At 38.9% G+C, this 23,567-nt stretch overlaps 1 protein-coding gene across 1 annotated transcript; it reads left to right on the plus strand.

The window, feature by feature from the left end:
* Window positions 1-232: 232 nt before the first annotated feature.
* On the plus strand, window positions 233-17,478 carry LOC117294777 (transmembrane anterior posterior transformation protein 1 homolog). The gene is made up of 12 exons (XM_033777296.1): window positions 233-617; window positions 3,141-3,271; window positions 4,177-4,295; window positions 5,962-6,121; window positions 8,842-8,977; window positions 9,926-10,023; window positions 12,055-12,124; window positions 12,626-12,706; window positions 13,664-13,773; window positions 14,968-15,027; window positions 15,681-15,826; window positions 16,401-17,478. The coding sequence occupies exons 1-12, from the start codon at window positions 344-346 to the stop codon at window positions 16,849-16,851; spliced, it is 1,836 nt and encodes a 611-aa protein (XP_033633187.1). The 5' UTR covers window positions 233-343; the 3' UTR covers window positions 16,852-17,478.
* The last annotated feature ends 6,089 nt before the right edge of the window (window positions 17,479-23,567 follow it).

Raw genomic sequence — 23,567 nt, forward strand, 5'->3', positions numbered from 1 at the left:
GATTGTTTTGTTTTTTGATTTATTCCTGTTTGAGACCGAGAATAAAATCAACAAATAAACACATAAAAGCAGTAATAATGTCAAGGAGCGCTTACTTTAAGTGTGAAGTTAGCGCACATGACCGTCACTCAGCATCGCCACTGTCTGGACTTTGGAGGCGTGTCGTATGTGTGTATCTACTTGCGTCAGTAGTTGACAGTTATTAACGGTCTTTTGAAAGCTGGCGCTCATCCGTCGTAAGAGGCGCTGTGTTTTCTGTCCAGATTGTGTGAGTGGAATTTGCAATGTTTACGATGTAAATTCTCAATTATTTATTCGCAAACAAAGTTGAAAAGTACAGAATATGGAAAATGATCGAGAAGGAGTACAAAGTCTGCATGCTGATAAGGCTCCGGGACTTACTGTAAAAATATACAACTCCAATATGGCAGCAATCAGCGAGCAAAGTGAACCCTCGAATGCTGGAGATGCAGTTGAGGCTGAACGGCTGCCCGAGAGATCGGGAGAAATGACCGGGCAGGCTGCTGAGGTGAAACGGGACAAGCCCCCGTCTGGCCCGGAGTCTGTCGGCCCAATCTCGGAGTCCGGGGATGCGTCCAGTACTGTGGAAGAGAAAGGTAGAGTTACGCCATCCATTCCAACTGAATAGTCCCATACATTTGTTTGCTTTGTTTGTTTGCAAGAAAGCAGAACTTTTTAAGTTCTACTGGCAGTTATTTGTTGGCATTCCACATACATGTAGGCCTATGCCTGTTAATTAGTTGCGTTTTTATTTTTTATTTGATTATATTTATAACCTAACCTATGATGATTCAATTAATTGTATTTACGATACAATTGATTGTTTTTTTTTGGCAATGAACCATTTTCGTGATGATTGGGCCTGTTTAACTTATGACAATGATTGAATGATGATACAATTGCAAATCCCACCAAACAGTTAATTAAAGCCATTGGACCCTTTCGGTAAACAGTGTTGTCCAAGGCCCACACTTTGTGTACCACAACTTCTATATCAAATAACAAACCTGTGAAAATTTAGGCTCAATCGGTCATCGGAGTCGGGAGAAAACAACGGAAAATCCCACCCTTGTTTCCGCGCTTTTCGCCGTGTCATGACATGTGTTTAAAATAAATCCGTAATTCTCGTTAACGAGAATTTATATTGTTTTGCTGTTTTCTCAAAAAGTAAAGCATTTCATGGAATAATATTTCAAGAGAAGTCTTTCACCATTGCCTTCTGTAAACCCTGTAAGTTATTTGTAAATCTGTGAACTTTTATTTTTTTTTCTGAACCGAAAGGGTCCAATGGCTTTAAGGATGGCCAAACCGATATAATTATAACTCTATACAAAAATAGTATAGATAGCTCAGCTGGCTATGGCTGGGAATGCCTCTACTAGTGATTAGCCTTTTGTCAAGGCCTTCGTGCTGAGCTGCAATCCCAAGCGACTGAAATGGGAGAACACGCACGCACGCCAGTGGCGAAACAAAGTCAAAGAGGGGCTTTTCCAACTTGTTTGCGGTTTGTTGTGTTTTTCTAAGGGTAGCAAAATTCCAAACCAATCATTTTGTTAAGGCCTATTTGTTAATTTGCATACAATACATGTAGACCCCTAATTTGTTAATGAATGGATTTTATGCTGACCGACTGATAAAGTAAAACATTTAAAACTGCAAACAAGTTGGAAAAGGCCCTCTTAGCTTGAGCGTCTGACGTCATTCTTCGAGGCTCGTGAATAACGCCAGAGACCTGCCACAAACCAGCGTGTGGTTTGACCTTTGACCTCTCATAGAGATACGCACAAATCGAGGTTGGCACAAATTCTACAAGCAAGTACCGTATCCACCATGCATGTACTGTATACATACTACCACACACGTGGACACACACGTGCGGACGACCGAAAGTAAGCTTTCCATTTATATGTGTTTTGATTGGCCAAACGAGGTGACCTCAGCCAATCAAAACAAACCCAGCTCACTAGCTTTCAGTCACTGCATTAATCCAATGGTATCGTTATACCCAATGGAATTACTGGATCTGAATAGCTGGTACCTGTCTTTATCCTTGCGGATAAAGACAGGGGCCCAGTCTAAGGCCCTCGTGGCTTGGCCACTTGCGTGGGTGGTATCCTGTTCCAGTCGCTTAGGATAGCGACTCTCCAAGCCAAGAAGGCCTTGACAAAAGGCTAGGTAGTACATTGTAATGTGTGTATCTGTGAATTGGATTGCAGGGGGCCCATTATGTTCATGTATACTCAAGAATCGGTAAGATGTTCAACCCTCTCAAGTTTTTCTTGACTTCATCCAGCACAGCCACTGGGCTTGTGAAGTAATGTTTGGTAATTATCGAAGTACAAAATTCTAGAAAAGTTGATAATTCATTACTCAGCATAGAAACTCAAAATCAGCTGAGCCATAATGCTTAAATACACTGCTCATCCTTTTTTCTTTATATCTCTCTCTGTCGCCTGGTTGTTCAGCAAAGTTTTTGGTTAGACTAGCCTTGGCAAAATCCGTGGTGAAAGTAGTTCCATGTAATTGGACGAAAGCCAAAAAGGCTAGACACCTCTTTCCTGATACACAGCTGACCTTGAGGCCTATATGTATGAATGCAAATTGCTCATTCATATGTAAATCTTTATTGACCAGTCAGGTATGACTTTGGATCAATCAATAGGCCTAAAACTAAGCATTGATTTACTTTAATTTATTGTCGTTGAACACTAAAAGATGTGTTGGGGTTTGTTGTTCTTGTGACTCTTGTTATTTCATACATTGGGTCATGAATACAAAGTGCAGATACTGGGCCCAATTTCATAGAGCTGCTAAGCACACCAATTTTCTTAGCATGAAATTTCTTCCTTGATAAAAACAGGATTACCAACCAAATTTCCATGTGTTGCATATTGCTTTTTACTGGTATTCAGCTGTTGTTTGCTTAATCCTGAAAATCCTGGAAATTTGGTTGGTAATCCTGTTTTTATCAAGGAAGAAATTTCATGGTATAGCAAATTGTTGTGCTTAGCAGCTCTATGAAATTCGGCCCTGGTCTGTAACATCCACTATTCCATCAAGAAATCTTTTTTGTCCCCAATAATATTGAGGTATTTTTTTCTTCTCATGACACCGTATAGAGCTTCACTTGTGGAGTTATTTTGGTGCCGAGTTGACAAGAGGCTACCTGCTTGAACATGACGAAGCACGCTACGCACTCAAGAGAGAACGAGTCTATACATTCATACGCATTCCTAAAGAACTGGAGAAGGTAAAAAAAAAAACATGTTTCAAAATTTACCCGTTTATAATCAAGTACCACTTTTTATAAATCGAACCCTGATTTGATTAGGCCAGATATTAGAAATAAACCAGTGTCTTATTTCACGACAGCTTGGGCTATACATGTAGGCCCCCTAACCTGTTTTAAAAATTTACTATTTCAGGTTTTTGAGAATCTCGTCGTCATAAAGCTAGAAGAAATGTTTGTGCAAAAATCTGCATTTTTTCGATTGAGAAAAATTTTTAAAAAGGGAAAACGTCTTCTTTATTGTACTGGCTCTAAAATTTGTGCAGAGGAGTGCAATTTAATATTGTCTTTATCCATCCTTTTCAATTTACAATTTTTTTTTCTTTGCAAAGTGGTTCCCCTAGAGTTACTTAATTTTGTAGGGGTAGCGCTGTGTAGCTCCTTGACTCGATTACCAGTTTAATTAGTTAATATTGTGAGGCGCACCAGTCTAGTCTGCATAAACCATAGGGTAAATAGAACTAGATGGCGTACTGGTGATGCTGCGTGCAACAAATGCAAAGGGTCGAGATCGCAAGGAGACACGCACGCCATTGTGTAAGATGAACGTTGAATATGAAGTAGGCTTACAGGCCTTACAAAATGGCCGCATGCCAGGCTGGGTAGACCAGAGTTGTATTTTGGGAGAGTTACGACAACTTGCGATTAGAAGCCATTTTGTTCCCTAGAAACGCATGGGTGAACACGAGGGGGCCAGACTAGTCTGCCCATTGGGTTGTGCTGCATTTGAAGACAACATGGCATCCAGCAACCACAGCAACTCTCTCTTAATACACAGCTCTAGTATACTAGGCCAGTGCTCCCTCTAGCAGTCTAGTCCTTATTATAACTATATGCATAAACTAATATTTGTGTACTCTATACAGATGATGACGTATGGCTTCTTCCTGTGCATGGATGCATTCCTCTTTGTCTTCACCTTCCTCCCGTTGAGGGTCATCATTGCCTTATTCCGCCTCATCACACACCCTTGCATCATACAAAGGTCAGAGGTCATTTTTATCTTACACCGGAGCCCAATGTCATACTAGAGCTGCTTAATGACCTATTTGGTGCTTGTTACTCTACGATTGTCATGTCATAGCGCTGCTGTAACCGTAAGCATGCTTACCTTCCGATGGTTACTGCACAAAAATGAGTGACATCTCAATGCAAATTTATCAATGGTATAAGCGTAAGCTGTCTGCCAAATTGTCTTGATAATAGCATGCTACAGCACATTTTTCTGCAACAGTAAGCACGACAATTTGCTTACCATTTTATAAGCATGTTAAGCAGCATTATGAAATTGGGCCAAGTCTAAAAACTCTATTAGAACCTTTGTGTATTTTGGAATCTATCCTATTGATGGATTGCATTCGCGTATTTAGGGTTTCACCCCACCCCAGTGTGTGGTAAGCAGTCTATACTCACTGCTGCCAGAGTCCTGGTGGGATTCGAACCCACTACCCAGCATTCTAGAGAAGGTAGCTTAACCACCCGGGCCTTGCACAAAGGAACACGTTGCCTTGGATCAGATGAGTTGGTCTATAAAAAGCGTTTGTAACTATTTGTCATGAAATGCATATATGGTTAGAACGATGTTTTAAAAGTAGAATACAATGATCCACACAAATTTGCCTCGAAATTGCGCGGTTTTCCTTTTACTTTGCAAACTAACATGGTCGGCCATTTATGGGAGTCAAATAAATGGCCAACCATGTTAGTCGACGGGGTAAAAGGAAAACCATGCAATTTCGTGGCATGTTTGTGTGGATCATTGTATTCTACTTTTACAACATCTTTCTACCCAAATGCATTTCATAACAAACGGTTGCAAACGCTTTTCAAAGACCAACTCGACCGATCCAAGGCAACGTGTTCCTTTAAGCTTTCTGTAAAGTAGCCCACAGGGCTAGTTACCTGTGCATTTTACTCGCCCCAAGGAAGCTTGAGTAGCCCATATTTTAAACATGTATGGCCTATTGTCATAAATGTATCTTTCTGAATGATAGCGATCACAACCAGTCTGTTGGTCAAATGAAGTTAGATGTACACACTAACATTTTTTGTTACACATGTTTTAAAAATAAAATATTATTCACGGTTGAAAAGGAAGAAATATATTGAGCTTTATAAACAAGTACGGTGTACAGTTTTTAGTAGCACTTAGGGTAAGTTAATAAATGGTGTTACTACGCATAGCGAATTTTACTACACAAGTTTGCACCATGCTAGCCCTGCCACCATGGCCACTGGAATAAAATATTATCATGTTGCTTCAGTCTTTTTTTAATAATTTTTTGTATGCAAGTCGCCAGACACACAAGGCCGGAAGGCCACTTCAAGGTGTGGGCTACAATTATTTTATTCCAGAGGGTTGTTGCCGCCTACTCCTAGGGCTGAAACAGGGTTACCCCTTTTACAGTCCATACAGATGTAAGCTTGGGTATCATCAGTTCGAAGCCTGGCCGGTAGAGCAGAAAGCACTACCTCCACAATTTTACGTAGCGAGTGTCACGACCGGGATTCGAAACCCATACTCTGCTGATCAAATACCAGAGCTTGAATCGCTCGGCCATGACACGCCACAAGATTTTAAACTTCCTTTGTACTGTCTGCTTAATCCTAAAAAATAGTGACCTATAAACCATGACTTTTGACCCCCACAGAGGGAGGAGGTTGGAGCCAGCGCAGATCTGTGATATTCTCAAGGCGGTCATACTCATAGCCTGTACCTGGCTTCTGCAGTTTGTGGACGTGTCTATGCTGTACCATATAGTCAGAGGCCAGGCTGTCATCAAACTGTACATCATCTACAATATGTTAGAGGTACTTATTAACATACTAATGACACTTGTGTCCTTAAAGGCAGTGAGCACTATTGGTAATTACTCAAAATGATTATTAGCATAAAACCTTTCTTGATTACGAGTAATGGAGAGAGGTTGATATTATAAAACATTGTGAGTAACGGCTCCCTCTGAAGTGACGTAGTTTTCGAGAGAAAGAAGTAATTTTCCACGAATTGTGACGTAGTTTTCGAGAGAAAGAAGTAATTTTCCACAAATTTGATTTTGAGTCCTCAGATTTAGAATTTGAGGTCGCAAAATCAAGCATCTGAAGCACACAACTTTGTGTGACAAAGGTGTTTTTTCTTTCATAGTTATCTCGCAACTCCGACGACCGATCGAGCTCAGATTTTCACAGGTTTGTTATTTAATGCATATGTTGAGATACACCAAGTGAGAAGACTGGTCTTTGACAATTACCAATAGTGTCCACTGCCTCTAAGCGAGACACTTAACCATCGCTTCGTCCTTCGGATGGGGCGTAAAGCCGTTGGTCCCATGTGTTGTGTAACGCATGTAAAAGAACCAAGTGCACTTATCAAAATGAGAAGGGGTTTGCCCCGGTGTTCCTGGCTGTGGCTGCTGTATGGGCTGTAGCACCTTGTAAACCCTTGTAAGGTGCTACATAATTGGGTCTCAGAATTCATCACTGCAAAAACATATCTTTCTGAAAGTTTGTATATACTCAGGGCCTTGAGTACCTTGTTTGGTACAAATGTAGATATGTGCGCTATATAAGACTTTGATATTATATTATTATTATACTAGTTTTGAATCCATGTTAGTAATTTTATTTTTCCGCATCTTAAAGAAATATGGTTCAAGGCCTGATACTTCACGGAGGCAACGAAGGCGATTGCCTCCGTGTCCCCTGGTCACTGCCTTGGTGCCCTTGAAATGCTCCAGTACAAATTTGCAAAATTCATCATAGGGTGCCCTTTACCAAGAAGAAAATGCCTTGGTACCTCTGCCCTTTCAAAAATGATGCATACAGCCATGTGGTTCCAAATGACTCGTCAGTTGGGCTAAGAATTAACGGGACTGGACCTTCTATAAACAATTATGTAATCAAATCAAAATACAAGATTCGAGTGGCCTAAACAATTTTTTTGTAATGGTCATTTCCAATCCAATGATAACTTGAACAACATATTTGGGCTTTTGTCAATATTCTTTCCCTTTGAATTTGATAAACATGTTTTTATTTAGAGTACATTTCCCTATTTAAAATTAAAATGGTTGTATATATTTTATTACTTGTTTTACAACCAGATGTGGGAAGGCAGGTCTACGGACTTAGTACGGTCTAGTCATTATTTTGCTTTTGTTTCTCCTAGCCCATCTGGAAGTATGTTTGTTGTTTTGTATCATTGAACTGGCTGAATAAATAATAATAATACAGAAATTTAAATAATACAGAAATACATGTAGAGAATGAACACACTAATATTTACAATGGATACAATTTACAACACAATCAAAAGACACAACTGTCACCATAAAAACAAAAAATGTGGAGTTAGCATTATTAAGGTTTGATAAAACACACTAACGTTTAGCTGAGGAATTTAGCATGTAAATAGACATCAGAACAATAAATTGCCTTAACTGGGTGTGGTTTGTCCATGGCACATTAAAACCTAATGCCAGAGCGGTTTTAAATGAAGGAGCTGAAGAAGGGATGGGTTGGATCTCTTAAAGGTACTGGACACGTTTGGTAATTACTAAATTAATTGTTAGCATAAAAACTTATTTGGTTTGGTTATAAGCCTTTTTGAGGTATGGCAGACATGATAGGAGTGTACTGTTTGGTTTGGGTGTACTTGTACTTTACTCATTCCTTACAGTGTTGAAGCATTGTACCCGCCATATCTCAAAAAGGCTAATGGAGAGCTGTTGATTGTGAGAAACGACTCCCTCTGAAGTAACATGGTATTTTTAGAAAAAGTTAACTTCTCTTTCAAATATCGTGAATTACTTTTAGTTTGGTCAAAGACAAAATTACCAGAGCAGGACATGAACTTTTGACCTCCAGATTACAAACAAATAGTGTGTTGGCACTCTACTATTAAAGGAACACGTTGCCTTGGATCGGTCGAGTTGGTCTTTGAAAAGCGTTCTGTAACTGATTGTTATAAAATGCATATGGATAGAAAGATGTTGTAAAAGTAGAATACAATGATCTACACAAATATGCCTCGAAATTGCGTGGTTTTCTTTTTACCTCGTCGACTAACACGGTCGGGCATTTATGGGAGTCAAATTTTTGACTCCCATAAATGGCCGACCGTGTTAGTTCGCGACGTAAAAGGAAAACTGTGCAATATTGAGTGATACTTGTGTGGATCATTATATTCTACTTTCAAAACATCTTTCTAACCATATGCATTTCATAACAAACGGTTTCAGACGCTTTTTATAGACCAACTCATCCGATCCAAGGCAACGTGTTCCTTTAACAAAACTTTGTAGCCATATTATTGTCGGCCTCCCTTTTTTGTCAGTATTTTTGAGTGGGCAATTATTTGTTTATTTATTTATTTCTTCTTTTCCCTGGGGAGACCTCTTACGTATAATGAAACACTTTTTTTTCAGAGGTGCCCAGCAACTACAAACATTCATTCGTTAATTCAACGTTAATCAGCGTGTACATGTAGCAGGACAACTTTTTAAACTTTTTGTTTTGTTTTTGGTTTTTAGGTTGCGGATCGTTTATTTTCCTCGTTTGGTCAAGACATCTTAGACACACTCTTCTGGACGGCCACAGAGCCGAGGGACAAGAAACGAGAACATCTTGGCATCTTGCCTCATCTACTTATGGCAGTCATCTATGTCTGTATCCTTCTTACTACTAACAATACATGTATGGTTTAATGGGTATATTAATTAGGCATAGCCTTTGTGACCCCATATCCGATCTTTTCCTCCTTCCTTCCAGAATGTGGTCTTTTCTTAAATGTTGCTACAGTTTCGGCATCACTACTACTGCTTGTGGAAAGAAATTCCAGAAGGGCCTAATTTTATAGGGCTGCTTAAGCAGGAAGTGCTGCTAAGAAATGTCATGCTTAGCAAAAATGAGCGGGAAACAAGTCACACATTGTACATAAAACATGGTATTTTGCCTGGTAACCTTAATCTGGTAAGCATTATGTGCTTAGCTATTTTTTGTGCTTTAGCAGCTCTATGAATTTTGGCTCAGATGGTTACCACTCTTTGGGTGAAGAAGTTCTTTCTGCATCCAATGTTTTTCTTCAGGGATGGCTTGAAGAGTTGAAGAGAGTGACCTCTTGTCGTGGTTAATAATAATAATAAAAACCCATTTTTTTATATATCGCTTTTCACACCCGGAGGCCTTAAATCACTCATTAAACCGTCTCAGCTCCCCGGTGGTTGTGTCTGCTGTTTTGAAGAATTTTCTGCTGTCCACCTTATCAAGGCCTTTAAATATCTTGAAGGTCTCTATAAGGTGTCCTCTTTCTCTTCTCTTCTCCAGTTAGTACGAATCTAGAGCTTGCAGTCTTTCTCCATATGAAAGCTTAGGGCTTTGACCAACTTGGTGGCCCTCTTTTGAACTTTGTCCAGGATATACTTATCTTTCTCTAACCATGGGTACCATGAACTCATACAAGTACTTTTAGGGGTTAAAATGGTTTTGTGCCGAGTTCAGTCCTTCTCAATCCAACTGCGTTTTCTGTTTGATTCTGTTGGAGTGAAGACTGCAATAGTCTTCTAACAAACTTGCTACCTCGGTGATTGTTTTTTTTGTCTTCCTTAACGCCGTTAGTCTTACATGCTATACTAGTTCTCTTCCAAGCCACAACGCTCAACGTTGCGTTCAATTCACACAGCAAGGCGCTGCTCACCATCATGATGTCTAACAATGTAAGTGAATACCTAACTTTCATTAAGGGAATCAATGTGTGGTGAAGAGGTTTTCAACTAGTGGTTTAATCCCAACGAGGCCTGGTTCTTGATAATTTTACTGAGACGAAGTCAAGGTATATTATAAAGAACCAGGGCTCGGCGAGTTTAAACCACTGGTTGAAAACCGATTCAACACACTTTGATTCCCATTCATAAATACATTTTCGGTCAAAAACATCATCACTTTTTGGTCAAAAAGTTAAATAAATGCAAAAACTATAATTGTTAAATGATTTCTTTCAACACAACACCCCTCCAGCTATGAAATGGTAAAGCCCTCCGCCGCCCTCGGGTAAACAACTCCATATAAGGGAATGATGTGCACGTCGCGCGTATCGCATGATGTGGCACAACTGTTTCAGCCATTGCTCTCGACCAATAGGAATGAAGAAACTGTCTTATAAGAACAGGTGCAAGGTGGCGTGTCACGCCCATGAATTAACACTTTTTACCGGTTATAAACAAAGGTTTACACACACCCACGTGACGCGCTCTCCACCAATAGGAATAGCGAAACTTGTCCGAGGTATTTATGAACAAATGTTTCTAGTACACCGAGCATGTATGAATCGGTTTTAAAGGCAGTAGACACTATTGGTAATTACTCAAAACAAATAGCATAAAACCTTTCTTGATTATGAGTAATGGGGAGCTGTTGGTAGTATAAAACATTGTGAGAAACGGCTCCCTCTGAAGTAACGTAGTTTTCGAGACAGAAGTAATTTTCCACGAATTTGATTTCGAGACCTCAGAATTAGATTTTGAGGTCTCGAAATCAAGCATCTGAAAGCACACAACTTTGTGTGACAAGGGTGTTTTTTCTTTTGTTATTATCTCGCAACTTTGACGACCAATTGAGCACCAATTGACGATCAATTTATGCATATGTTGAGATACACCAAGTGAGAAGACTGGTCTTTGACAATTACAAATAGTGTCCAGTGTCTTTAAAGCCATTGTACACTTTCGGAACAGGAAAAAAAAAAAGTTCACAGATTTACAAATAACTTACAGGGTTTACAAAAGGTAATGGTGAAAGACTTCTCTTGAATTATTATTTCATGAAATGTTTTGCTTTTTGAGAAAACATTTAAACAATTATCAATTCTCTAAAGCGAGAATTACGGATTTATTTTAAACACATGTCATGACACGGCGAAACGTGCGGAAACAAGGGTGGGTTTTCCCGTTATTTTCTCCCGACTCCGATGACCGATTGAGCCTAAATTTCCACAGGTTTGTTATTTTATATAGAAGTTGTGATACACGAAGTGTGGGCCTTTGGACAATACTGTTTACTGAAAGTGTCCAATGGCTTTAAAGACCTACTGGAACAAAAACAGCAACAAGTGATTTTTGCTGAAATTCATTTCAAATGTTTTCAATTAATAAGGAAATAAAACATTTTAATTGTGTAAAAAACAACCATTTTGAATACTTTTGTGATTTAAAAGAAAATTCCTGAAAAACTCTGGTATGTCATCACTCATGATATGTCATTACTCAGGTGACGTCATATGTGGGTGCTCCGTTTTGTATAGCCGCTTTGTTGCAGCATGAAGGTATAACAAAGGGAATTCCTACACATGACGTCAAAGTATTGGTGCACGCTGTCAACGGTATCTAGTTTTTCAAAACCTTAAGATTGGGTTTTTGCATCCTTTTTTTTAATAATAACAATAATAATAAGACTTGTAATGCGCACATATCCACCCTGCTGGGTGTTCAAGGCGCAGATTTTTATTGATGATTACAAAAAGTCTCAAATATCAAATTTACATTTAAATTATAAACACATTAAAAACAACTTCAAATAGCATTCCTGAGAAAAGTAATTCGCTTATGAGGATGTTTAAAATAATTTTACCTCGACTTCGTCTCGGTACAACTATAAAGAACCAGGCCTCAGCACATTTAAACAAGTATTTTAAAACCTCTTCACTGCACTTTGATTCCCTTATGAACATTTTTTGTCTTTCTTTGGGACAGTTTGTTGAGCTCAAGGGAAGTGTCTTCAAGAAGTTTGAGAAGTACAACTTGTACCAGATGTCTTGCAGTGGTAAGTGCATTCAGTTATCTTTCAAAAAGGCTCTCATTTAGCTCAATAAAAATCCATGACAACTAAACGTGAGGTCATCTTTCAAAGTTTTGGGGTGAAAAGCAACCCTATTACTTTGAGGGTAGATTTGTGGACAAGTCGTTAATGGTTTGTCGCAGTGAGATGGTCAAGTCATGGTGGTGGCGTAATGGTTCAGTTTTTCGCGAACAAATACTGCCCTCGCGAATGCTGACCACTACTCCCAATGACTACTCTCCAAATGAGACTGCACAGCGCGAGACCAGTAGTCTCGTGGGGGCCAGCAGTCTCCTGAGAATATAGCCAGTGTCGCAGAGAGAGTCGGAACGCTATCACCACGACAGGCATTTACCTACTTTGAAGCAAATCCTTTCTCAAAATGGTCTGTATTAGTAATAGCTTCAGTGCTTCTCACTCTTACCAAAGTATGACCCTACCTTTAACACACTGAACTTACATCGTTCACTCTCCTTGCACTCCTAGACATAAGGGAGAGATATCACTACATGGTGCTTCTGTTTTGTGTGGTGCTTCGTAACATGACAGAGTTCAACTGGAATATTGGTGAGTCCAAAAACCTGTTATTTTTCCCCATATCGCCTAAAACGTTCGTGAATTACTAAGGAGCGTCCAAAGTTTTTAGACCCAAGCTCTGGTGTTGTCAGCAGTAGAGTGTGGGTTCGAATCCAGTCATGACACTTATGCCCTTAAGCAAGGCACCAAACCGTAATTGCTTCATAAAAAGTTGGGAAGGTAGTGCACTCTGCTCCACCAACCAGGCTTCTCTTGTGGATGATACCTATGCCTACATCCTAATGGACTGTACTATTAAGGGGGTAACCCTTTTTCAGCCCCACCCATAGGTGGCAATGTGACCCTAGTGACAGTTGATTTAAACCAATAGCCCAAATCAGTTTATTGTAGCCCGCACCTTGAAACAAAAAAACCCCAAAAAATTCCAATATGTGTGACATCAGTGTAAGGGCTCAATACACCCCGTGTTATTTTCACTGATAACCTGTTTCAGTTCAACAAAACTCTTTCTCTACTTTTAAAGACACTGGACACTATTGGTAATTGTCAAAGACTAGTCTTCTCACTTGGTGTATCTCAGCATATGCATAAAATAACAAACCTGTACAAATTGGAGCTCAATTGGTTGCGAGATAATAATGAAATTAAAAAACACCCTGTTCACATGAAGTTGTGTGCTTTCAGATGCTTAAAATCGAGACCTCAAAATCCAATTCCGAGGTCTCGAAATCAGATTCGTGGAAAATTACTTCTTTCTCGAAAACTATGTTACTTCAGAGGGAGCCCGTTTCTCACAATGTTTTATACTATCAACCTCTCCCCATTACTCGTTACCAAGTGAGGTTTTATGCTAATAATTATTTTAAGTAATTACATGTACCAATAGTGTCCACTGCCTTTAATCAATCAACAGGCCCAGTGATGAAACTTGACCTTGATTTAATAGTTCTTGATTTTGTTTGTTGATTATATTTTGCTTGTCGATAGATCATTTTTGGGAGTTGATTCCTGACCTTTTTTCGGTGCTCGTAGCGGAGATCCTCGTGGACTGGGTCAAGCACGCTTTCATCACAAAGTTCAATTCCATCCCAGCAGAGGTAAACTTTTGCAACTGTTGCTCTTTTTTTATTGTTTAGATCAGGACTGTTTTACAAAAAAAGAAACTTGCCCTCCCCCCCTTGATTTCTAGAAGAATGCTCTTCCAAAAATCTAGGGTACACATTCCACAGGTCCAACTTTCAAGAAAATGTTCACATGGCCATAGATTGTGTAGTGTTTGGTGCTGTTCTTTTCCCTTTTATCATTTAAACCTTGCTTTCTGCTAGTTTTAATACAATGTAGCACAAAACATAAAACAATCCAATTAAACATTCAAAGCAATTTAAGAAAAAAAAAGAAAAAAATTACGTCTTTAAACATTTTAATAACTAAATTATTTATTTAATAATTTTAAGTCTTTAAAATTTCCTTGAAAATCTGAAGAGAGTCGATCAGCTTGGCAAAAATGAACTAGTCATCTTCTCACCCATACACTCTTGCTTTGCTGAAGTGTAGAACAATGAGGCATTCCAACAGCTTTATTCCACGTACTGCATCTCTTTAGAACTCCTTGCCTGGTGGATGTTTCCCTCCATCCTACACTCTGGGACTGTTTTAAGACAAATATCAATTCCTTCCCGATTTCATCTTAGAGCGATTGGACCCTTTCGGTAAACAGTATTGTCGAAGGCCCACTCTTCGTGTATCACAACTTCTATATAAAATAACAAACCTGTGAAAATTTAGGCTCAATTGGTCATCGGAGTCGGGAGAAAATAACGGGAAAACCCACCCTTGTATCCGCACGTTTCGCCGTGTCATGACATGTGTTTAAAATAAATCCGGTATTCTCGCTATCGAGAATTGATATTGTTTTACTGTTTTCTCAAAAAGTAAAGCATTTCATGGAATAATATTTCAAGAGAAGTCTTTCACCACTACCTTCGGTAAACCCTGTAAGTTATTTGTTAATCTGTGAACTTTTTTGTTTGTTTCTGTACCGAAAGGGTCCAATGGCTTTAAAATGGTTTCTCCTGGTAGCCCAAGAGTGTTTGGGGCGAACTTGCACAAAGAAAATTGTTTCCAAAATTGTGTTGGGAAATGGATTTGCTTAGTTGCAGTGTAACGGCATAATTTTTAGATTTATAGGACTCTGGCCAGTGGCTCAGTTGGTCTTTGAGCTCTGGTGTATCCTTTTGCAAATTGGCGTCATGTCTGGCTTTGTCTTTATCTCTTTTATTTATATTCCTAAGGTGTACACAGAATACAGAGCAAGCTTGGCTTATGACATGGTGACAAGCAGAATGAAAACTGTGAGTATATCTCATAGGGTTATACATGTATATAAGAACTAGAGGGCGCACTGGTGATGCTGCTTGCACAAACGCGACGGGACTGCAAGGAGACACGCGCGCCATTCTGTACGCGCGTTGAATATGAAGTGCACATTGGAATTTGTGTTTATTGAACGCTGACGCGATGCTGTTTTGTCAACTTACAAAATGGCCGCACAAACACACGCTGTGCGATGCCTGTTTTGTCAACTTAGAAAATGGCCGCCTGTGCGCATGCCGGGTCGAGTAAATAGGCCAGTGCGCCCTCTAGTTCTTATATATAAAACTGTGAGTATATCTCCTGGTTATAAACCACAAGGCTTACCTAAACTTCAGGAAAATTGAAATTGGTTCTGCCCCCATTCAAGACTGGCTTTTCTAATCAGAGTGTATATTATTCCCTGGTTTATTTCTTGGTGTTTAATATTAAAAAGTCATTCCCTTAAGGTGATCCCCTTGGTGCCACTTCACAGGTATTAATCCTCTGAGTTGCTTTGATGGAAATATCATCTAAACAAACAAACAATCACGAAAACAAAACACTCTGACGAAGTTTATAAAGGAACGCAAATGAACACGATGAAGACGACTCGTTAACATGTCTCTCATGTCATTATTATTATTTGCTTCAGGCTTTCTCCGACCACTCCGATGTGGTTTCTCGTAGAATGGGGTTTATTCCATTGCCTTTAGCCTGCCTAGTGTATCGCATCGTCGGCCAGTCCTTCAAGATTCATGGTACTACTGGAATGGTCCTCATCTTCCTTCTCTATCTTTGGTAAGTACCTAGCAACCAACATCTTCAACAGTGAGTTCATTCTTGTCAAATTAGTTTGTACTTCAGCTTACCGTAGTTTAATAATATAATAATAGAATCGAAGTCTTATATAGCGCATGTATCTACCAAACAAGGTACTCAAGACGCTGAGTATATACAAACATTCAGAAAGATAGGTTATTGCAGTGATGAATTCTGAGACCCAACTATTTAGCACCTTATAAAGGTTTACAAGGTGCTACGGCGTATACAGCAGCCACAGCCAAGAACACCGGGGCGAACCCCTTGCTCGTTTCAATAAGTGCACTGGGTTCATTTACCTGAGTTACACAACACATGGGACCAACGGCTTTACGTCCCATCCGAAGGACGAAGCAATGGTTAAGTGTCTTGCTTAAGGACACAAGTGTCACGGCTGGGGATTCGAACCCACACTCTGCTGATCAGAAATACCAGAGTTTGAATTTGGTGCTCTTAATAACCGCTCGTCCACGACACTACTCTTAGATCATTACTATTGTTGATGTAGGGCAATTGAAGTAACTGCTTTCTTTTTGGTTTTCTTCTGGTATAGTTTAACAGCCTTCAAAGTCCTGAACAGTATTCTATTGCTGGGTAAAGCCCGCCAGTACGTCAACGAAGCCAACATGGCTGACATCTTACCACAACCAAAGAAACCTCAAACCCCACCGCCACGACATCAACCGCAGCAGCAGCAGCAGCAGCAACCTCCGCCATCTTCACCACCACCTCAACAGGAATCACCTGCGACATCATCATCAACAGCGGCAGCTGAGCCCTCTCATATAGCTCCTAAGGTTCCCTCGCCGATCAACTCACAGACTCTGCTGGTGTCGGATAGCAGTGTCAATCTCCTTGCCAGCGGTCCTGATGTCGGTCCGCTCTCCCCAATGGAAACGAGTCAGTCGCTGAGTAAGGGCAGTGCCGCGAAAAATGCGCCCGATCGGAAGAGGACGCTGTCTGAGATCGACAGGTATACACTGTGTAGCAATCGCATCGTCTAAGACACAGGGACCTTTCTTTTGCATCATCAGGATCCAATTTCATCAAGCGTTTTGTTTTTGTTTTTTTGCTTGGCACAAAGTTTCTTGCTTAGCGATGAACTCAGTCAACAGCAACTTGCCAACATGTTGGTTTTTTTTTTGAAGTAACTTTATGAAATTGGGTCCAGTTTTAGTGATTATTGGAACTGTATGGACAGCCATTGGTCATGAAAATATAAAAAAAAATTAACAATGGATACAAAAATAACTGAAGTCACTAACAGTATATATTTGGTTTGCAGTAACGCCACGTGTGTATCTACTTGTTAGGTAGATCGTGTTCTTTTTAGAAATCGTCTTCCTTTATATTCTACTATCACGTTGTAGATTTTTTGGAATCCGGGAGACTTTCCTACTACTGCAAAGTCTCCTGACGATTACTAGAACAAGCTAGTCGAAACGTTGAGACCAATTTGGAAGAGCTCACTCCATGGTAGTTATAATATTAATAATAATAATAACAATTAGGGCGCGCTATATCTGGCTGTAAAATCAATAATGAGAAGTCCCATCGATCCAATCAAGCGAAAGTAGTAGTCCCGGCCAATTTTCTACCTTCCGCCCAGGTAGTTACTTAAAAAGCAGGACAGTTCTTTTTAGAACTGAGAATTTCCCGAATTCTGAAAAAATACTACTCTGCGGTAGTAGAGAAGTCTCCAGAATTCTAATAAATCTACTCTGCGGTAGAATATAAAAGCAAGACAAGTTCTCAAAAGATCATAACCTACCCAGCAAGTAGATATACATGGTGTTACCAAAAACCAAATTTACATTGATACCTCACCATGTAATGCCTCAAATCCCATATCACTTAACAGTAACATTCTAACACAAAATACTGTAAAGACAGAAATTTCTCAGACAAAGTTTTTTTTTAAAGGACCAAGATTTTTTACTGTCAGCTGTCCATGCAGATCAATTTCTTTTTACATCAAAAGAAAGGTCAGCGGATTTTTTTTAAAGATGGTTTTAATCCAAAGAGTAAAACTTGTCTCCTAAAACTAAATTTTACAATTGTCTCTAAGAACTAAATTGTACGACACTTTATTGGTGTCCTAATTATTACTGGTCATAAAGTCCAAACATCGAAGTGAAATTTCAAGGAAGGTTCATGATGGAGGCACCAGTGGGCAATTGCCTCTTTGATCCCTTGCCTTGGTGATAAAAAGAAGCGAGGTGCGATGCCATGCATTTGATAGGACAGGGGATGTACTGACGTGGTAGGCTTCATTGTTCGATCTAGCAATACTCATGACCTTCCTCAAGAACTACTGAATGACTGAGTAGATGTTTGGAAAGATATTTGAAAAAATAAACTTCCAAGAAGATTGTTCGTACTTGAAATAACTTTTCATGCCAAATTTTGATAGTTAGAACGAGTTTATTCTTTCTGTGTTTTCCTCTGTAAACTGAAATTGATTGACCCGTTGGTTAAGACATCTGCTAAAAAGTGCAGGGGTCAGGGGTTCAAACCCCACCTGAGTAGTAGAGACCCTTTGCGCAACGCGCAGCAGGCATGTCTCCTGTCCGCCATTTTGGGTGCCAAAACGTGCACAAATGGAATGGACTCACTCAAAAAGGCAGAAATGGTAGATGCGCATTGTTCTTAGGTGCATAAACACGTGTACAATCCTTTTGTGCACGTTTTTGAGACCCAAATGGAGGACAGCAGAAGGCGCAGGCAAGTGCGCTGGCCGTTTTGCAATGGATCTACATTCTATACCTGCAGGACTGGTCCTTAGTATAAAGTGTATATCACATCAAATATACTTTATATCAGAATATATACCAGTATTAAGTATCAAGTTTAGTATCTTTGCTGTTTAATCGTTAAGGGTTTGATCCATGACAGGACAAACAAAAAACACAGACAAACAAAATCCTTGCTTGATCATGAAAGTTTAAGAAAAGAAAAATGTTTATCTTGAACGAGAATGCCAACTTTTGTGAGCAAAGTGTCTTTTCTTTTTGTATTAAAATCAACAAAATCAAATAGTTTTTCTTGATTGATGCTACGCATGATAAAATGTGACTCTGTGAAACTGTACTTGTACATTTTTTATGATGTAATTTATTATCAAATTTCCAGCTGAGTTTTTCTATAATATATTTAATTGTGTTTTTTAGGATCATACTTTAGTGCAAAGAAAAACATTTTTGTAAATATTAACAAATTAGGTGGTCAGGATGCGATGTATTACTTTTTTCAGTGGGTAGTAAACTGCCTTTGTCATATTTTTTTGTGACTGAAATCTATTTCTGCTTTTGAATCAGAGTAACTTATAAAGTGCAGCTTTTGTAATGTTAATAGATGGAACTGCCTCTAGCTACCAGCCAATCCCAGTGGTCTACGTGGTGAGACACTGCTCTAGAATTGCAAAGGTCGTGGGTTTGAATCCCTCCCGAGTAATATGCCTGTAAACAAAAAATTCACAGAGCTCGGGAAAGTACTGAGTATACAGTGCTAACACACATCGGTTTATATGGGTAAAACCAAACTTAATATTTTGTAATGTTGACAAGCTGCTGCCACTGGTATGCTTAGGACCCGTTCATACTTTGCGAATGCAAATACGAAGCGAAATTTGACGTTACAGGGCTTTTTTGCAGCAAATGTACTTCAGGAGTTGAGCACAAGTCAACTGTTGGGAATAACTCATTGCGAATTTGTGGCGTCAAAATTCGTTTCGCACTTGCAGAATGTATGAACCGGGCTTTATATGTGTACTCTCTTTAAATATAACTTTGGTACAGTAAATGTACTAATGTGAAAGGAGGGGGGCTATACAAGAGATGCTCCCTTTAAGGTGTTAATTGTTACTTCGCTCATAAACATGAGCCATTTTGTTTTTTGTTTTTCCACTTAGTTTACTTCTGAATCCCTTTTTGTTTTGGTTTTTGGTTTCTGAGTATTTTTGCAGAGATTTGCTGTTTGCTATCATGCTTTGATGGAATTAAGGTTGAAAAAGTGGCGTGTTGTGGAATCTTAGGGGTTGGCTTGGATTTTTAACTGTTTATATTATAGAACTTGGAGATCATCTTTCAAACTGTTGATTATATTTCATGCAATGAAGACTGAAATGGAAGTAGGAATAAATGTTAGTAGCTACATGTGTTCCAATGACAAGGGCCCAATTTCATAGAGCTGCTTTTTAAGCACAAAAAGTAGAACTGCAACGGAAATATGCTTACCAGAATAAAGGTCACCGGCCATTTTTAAATGTATTCTAATCTGTTTTTGCTAAGCAGAAAACAGTTAAACTGATTACTCAACTCCTCAAACTGGGACTTGAGTTCAAGTTTCTCAATGCAGGGGAGTGAGAGCTGCAAAGAAATATGAAATCTTGTGCTACCTAAAAAGTACTGACGGACACCCCCACCTAAAAAAAAGTGACAATGTCTCTCTGTTATGTTTTATCAGATAATATTTTAACAAGACTAACTTCAAGTAGTTTTTGTCATTAAGAAAAGATTCTTATGGAAAATTTCTTTGTTTTATTAAATAAAGTGCCCTGTGCTTAGCACTTAACAATTATGCTTACCAGAGTAAGGTCACCAACCAAACTACCATGACACAAGTACAATTTGTGACTAGTATCCTGCTCATTTCTGCTTGGCAGACAATTGTTAAATTGCTTGTGTGTCACCCAACTTTCATTGATACAAGAGGCTTTAAAAGTTTGTACATTTTAAGTTGGCAACATTTATGTTTGAATTGTTTGTTGATGGTTGTCTTTAAAAAAAAAAATGGCTCTTGATTTTGGGATGATCCATTTCATCATGAAAATGTTCACAATTTTAATTCTGTTTTGCTGTATGATGATTTTACTGTATGAAGACACTCAGAGCACACTGATCGAAACGTTGGGCAGTACAAACTGGCTCTTCTCGGAGGTTCCACTACTCTTAAAGGATTTGGGTACTTTGGGTACTTAAAATATTAGTTGCTACAGTGTTGTAGTTTTTGAGAAATGAATAAAACAATGTCATGAAAATACGTTGCTACATGCTAAAAAAAATTTTGTCTCATGATCACTGAGACGAAAAATAATTTCATGACATTGTTTTTCTCATTTCTCAAAGACTACAGCACCTCAGCAAGTTATATTTTCAGGGAAGCTTTCTACTATCATTATCTTCAAACTGTGTAAGTTTAGTGTAAATCTGTGGACATTGTGTTGTTTGTCCTACAAAAAGTACATAGACCCTTTATGAACGAGATTTGTTTACATGTTTCACAGCAAACCTTACTTACTAAGTATTTTCCACATTCTCCAGAAGACGGTCAGAGGACACCGACCGAAACATTGAGCAGTATAAATCGGCTCTTCTCAGAGCCACTATTTCTCTTTTTGACATGGTGTCTCCGCAAACCTTACTTATGTATGCATTTTACAAACAATGTGCAAGAGGTGTATACACCCCTGAACTCTGATGCGAAATTTGTCTCAACGTTAACCCTCCGACTACTCCATAACATGTGACAGAGAGTTGACCAGCCTGACCAGCCAAAACCACCCAACTGCATAGGTTTTGAAACGCCTGTCTATGTAACGGGTGTTAATGGGTGTTAAGCAGTTTAAGCTTGCAGTACGGTGATTTGAGGTTAACTATGTCTTTAAGACAATCTCCCATTTTGTGTAGTGGTTTTTGTTTACAAGATTCATGTGTTTGGAGCAGACTGATGACAAAAACAATAAAATATTAAACGAAATGAAAACTCTTTTTTAGTGACTGAACTTTAGTCTGGACACCCTTGGTTTGAATGAATATTTATATGAAATCCCAATTTTATACAGCTGCTTACACACTGCCAGCTAAACGTAAATGAAGGATATCAGTCACAAACTGTACATATAACATGGTTGTTTAGCTGGTAACCTAATTCTGGTAAGCATAATTTTGTTATGCTTAGTTACTTTTTGTGCTCAGGCAGCTCCAATAAATTTGGCATTAATGTGGACTTTTCTCCAGAATAAGGTTACCATAGCCAAAAAAGCATTGCACATGTTCCGTTTTTAACTAGTATCCTGCTTATTTTTGCTTAGCGCTAATTTTTTTAAAGCAATTTGTATTGCTGAACACATTTCTGCTTGGCACCATTTAGCAGGAAACCAGTCACAACTTGTACATACAAAATTGTATTTTGCTGGTAATCTATTTTTGCTAACCAACATTTGTTTTGTGCTTAGCTATTTGTTGTGCTTATAAGCAGCTCTTTGAAATTGGGCCCAGGTCAGTGACATGTGGAGATGTCATGAGAACAAATTTATTTCTTTGATTGATAATCAAACTTAATGCCAATGCACATTGAACCATCTCATGCAAGCTACATTCTTTTGGTAACAGTCCCATGGACTGTGTGTAATCCCCTTTGTTAAGTTACATCATTCACTTGGTGCTTGGCCCAGTTATGAACAAAGTCTCTTTATTCAGCAACATTTCTTGAGGTCCTTAGTTTTATAGTGCAGAGAAAGCTTGGCTATTTGGTTGAGTTGGCTTTTTGGGTGTGTACAAGCAACATCATGTGTGTGGAGGGCTGAAGCTAGGCTCAGCACATTGGTTGGATGGGAGTCATTCTTATACATGTATGTACACTGCATGCTGGTGCCAAAACTGAGTAAGTTACTTTGAATTATTTGGAGAGTTCTTTCTTCTCAGTATATTAATTCACTTGCATTGCAGCAGTCTCGGGCAATCCTGGTGGTCTATAATTGCATATAGGTTGTGGGCTCGAATCCCACCTGAGTAATATGCCTGTGATTTGTTTTAAAGGCAGTGGACACTATTGGTAATTGCTCAAATTAATTGTAAGCATAAAACCTTACTTGGTAACGAGTTATAGGGAGAGGTTGACAAAGTACTGATACACAGGGCTCGCACACATCAGTGTCAGCATACTCTTCGGTGTGAGGGTAAAACAAAACATGTATATTCTTTATCCCTGATGCAAATTTTGATCGTTGAAAGTAATTATTTCATACCCAGCTTTTTTGCCTAAATTCTAGTCCGCACCAGCCACATATGAACCAAGATTTTGCTAGCCAAAATAAACAATTATCACAATAAACTACAGCAACAGGTGGAGGCCAAGACCCTTATTAACAAACAAAAATAATGGTAGCTAATCCAAAATGTATGGTAAATTTACAGAGGAAAACCTATTTGTAGAGTCCTCATGTGGCTGGTGCAGACTAGAATTTAGGCAAAATAACTGGGTATGAAATAATTACTTTACAAGATCAAAATTTGCATCAGGGATAAAGAAAATTCATTGTTCTGGTTTAGTTTTATGCGCCCCGACTTCGCAACAATTTCATAAGAATTCAGGATGAACTGAAAATTCTCTCTAAAACAAAATGTACAGACCACACATTTTTGTAGAGAGAATTTATTTTCAAAGTGTAAAGTCATATCAAATGTTTTTTGGATTTTGTTTTAAAAATTGCACTTGAAGGGTATCAAACACAGTGGCATTTTACACAATTTTACCGTGAGGTTAAAGGATTGAAACCTCTTTTCAATTGTCATCGGCTTTTGGAAAATGAGTGGATCAGAAAACTGAATTTGATCTCAGCGCCCTTTTTAAAGAACCCAGTATCATAAGGCGATTGCCCTGGTGTTTCTTCAATGGTTTGTCTGCAAATCAGTCCTTGTATTCAAGTTGAAGCTTTGTA

This window comes from Asterias rubens, chromosome 9, assembly GCF_902459465.1.
Source record: "Asterias rubens chromosome 9, eAstRub1.3, whole genome shotgun sequence".
NCBI classification, from domain to species: domain Eukaryota; kingdom Metazoa; phylum Echinodermata; class Asteroidea; order Forcipulatida; family Asteriidae; genus Asterias; species Asterias rubens.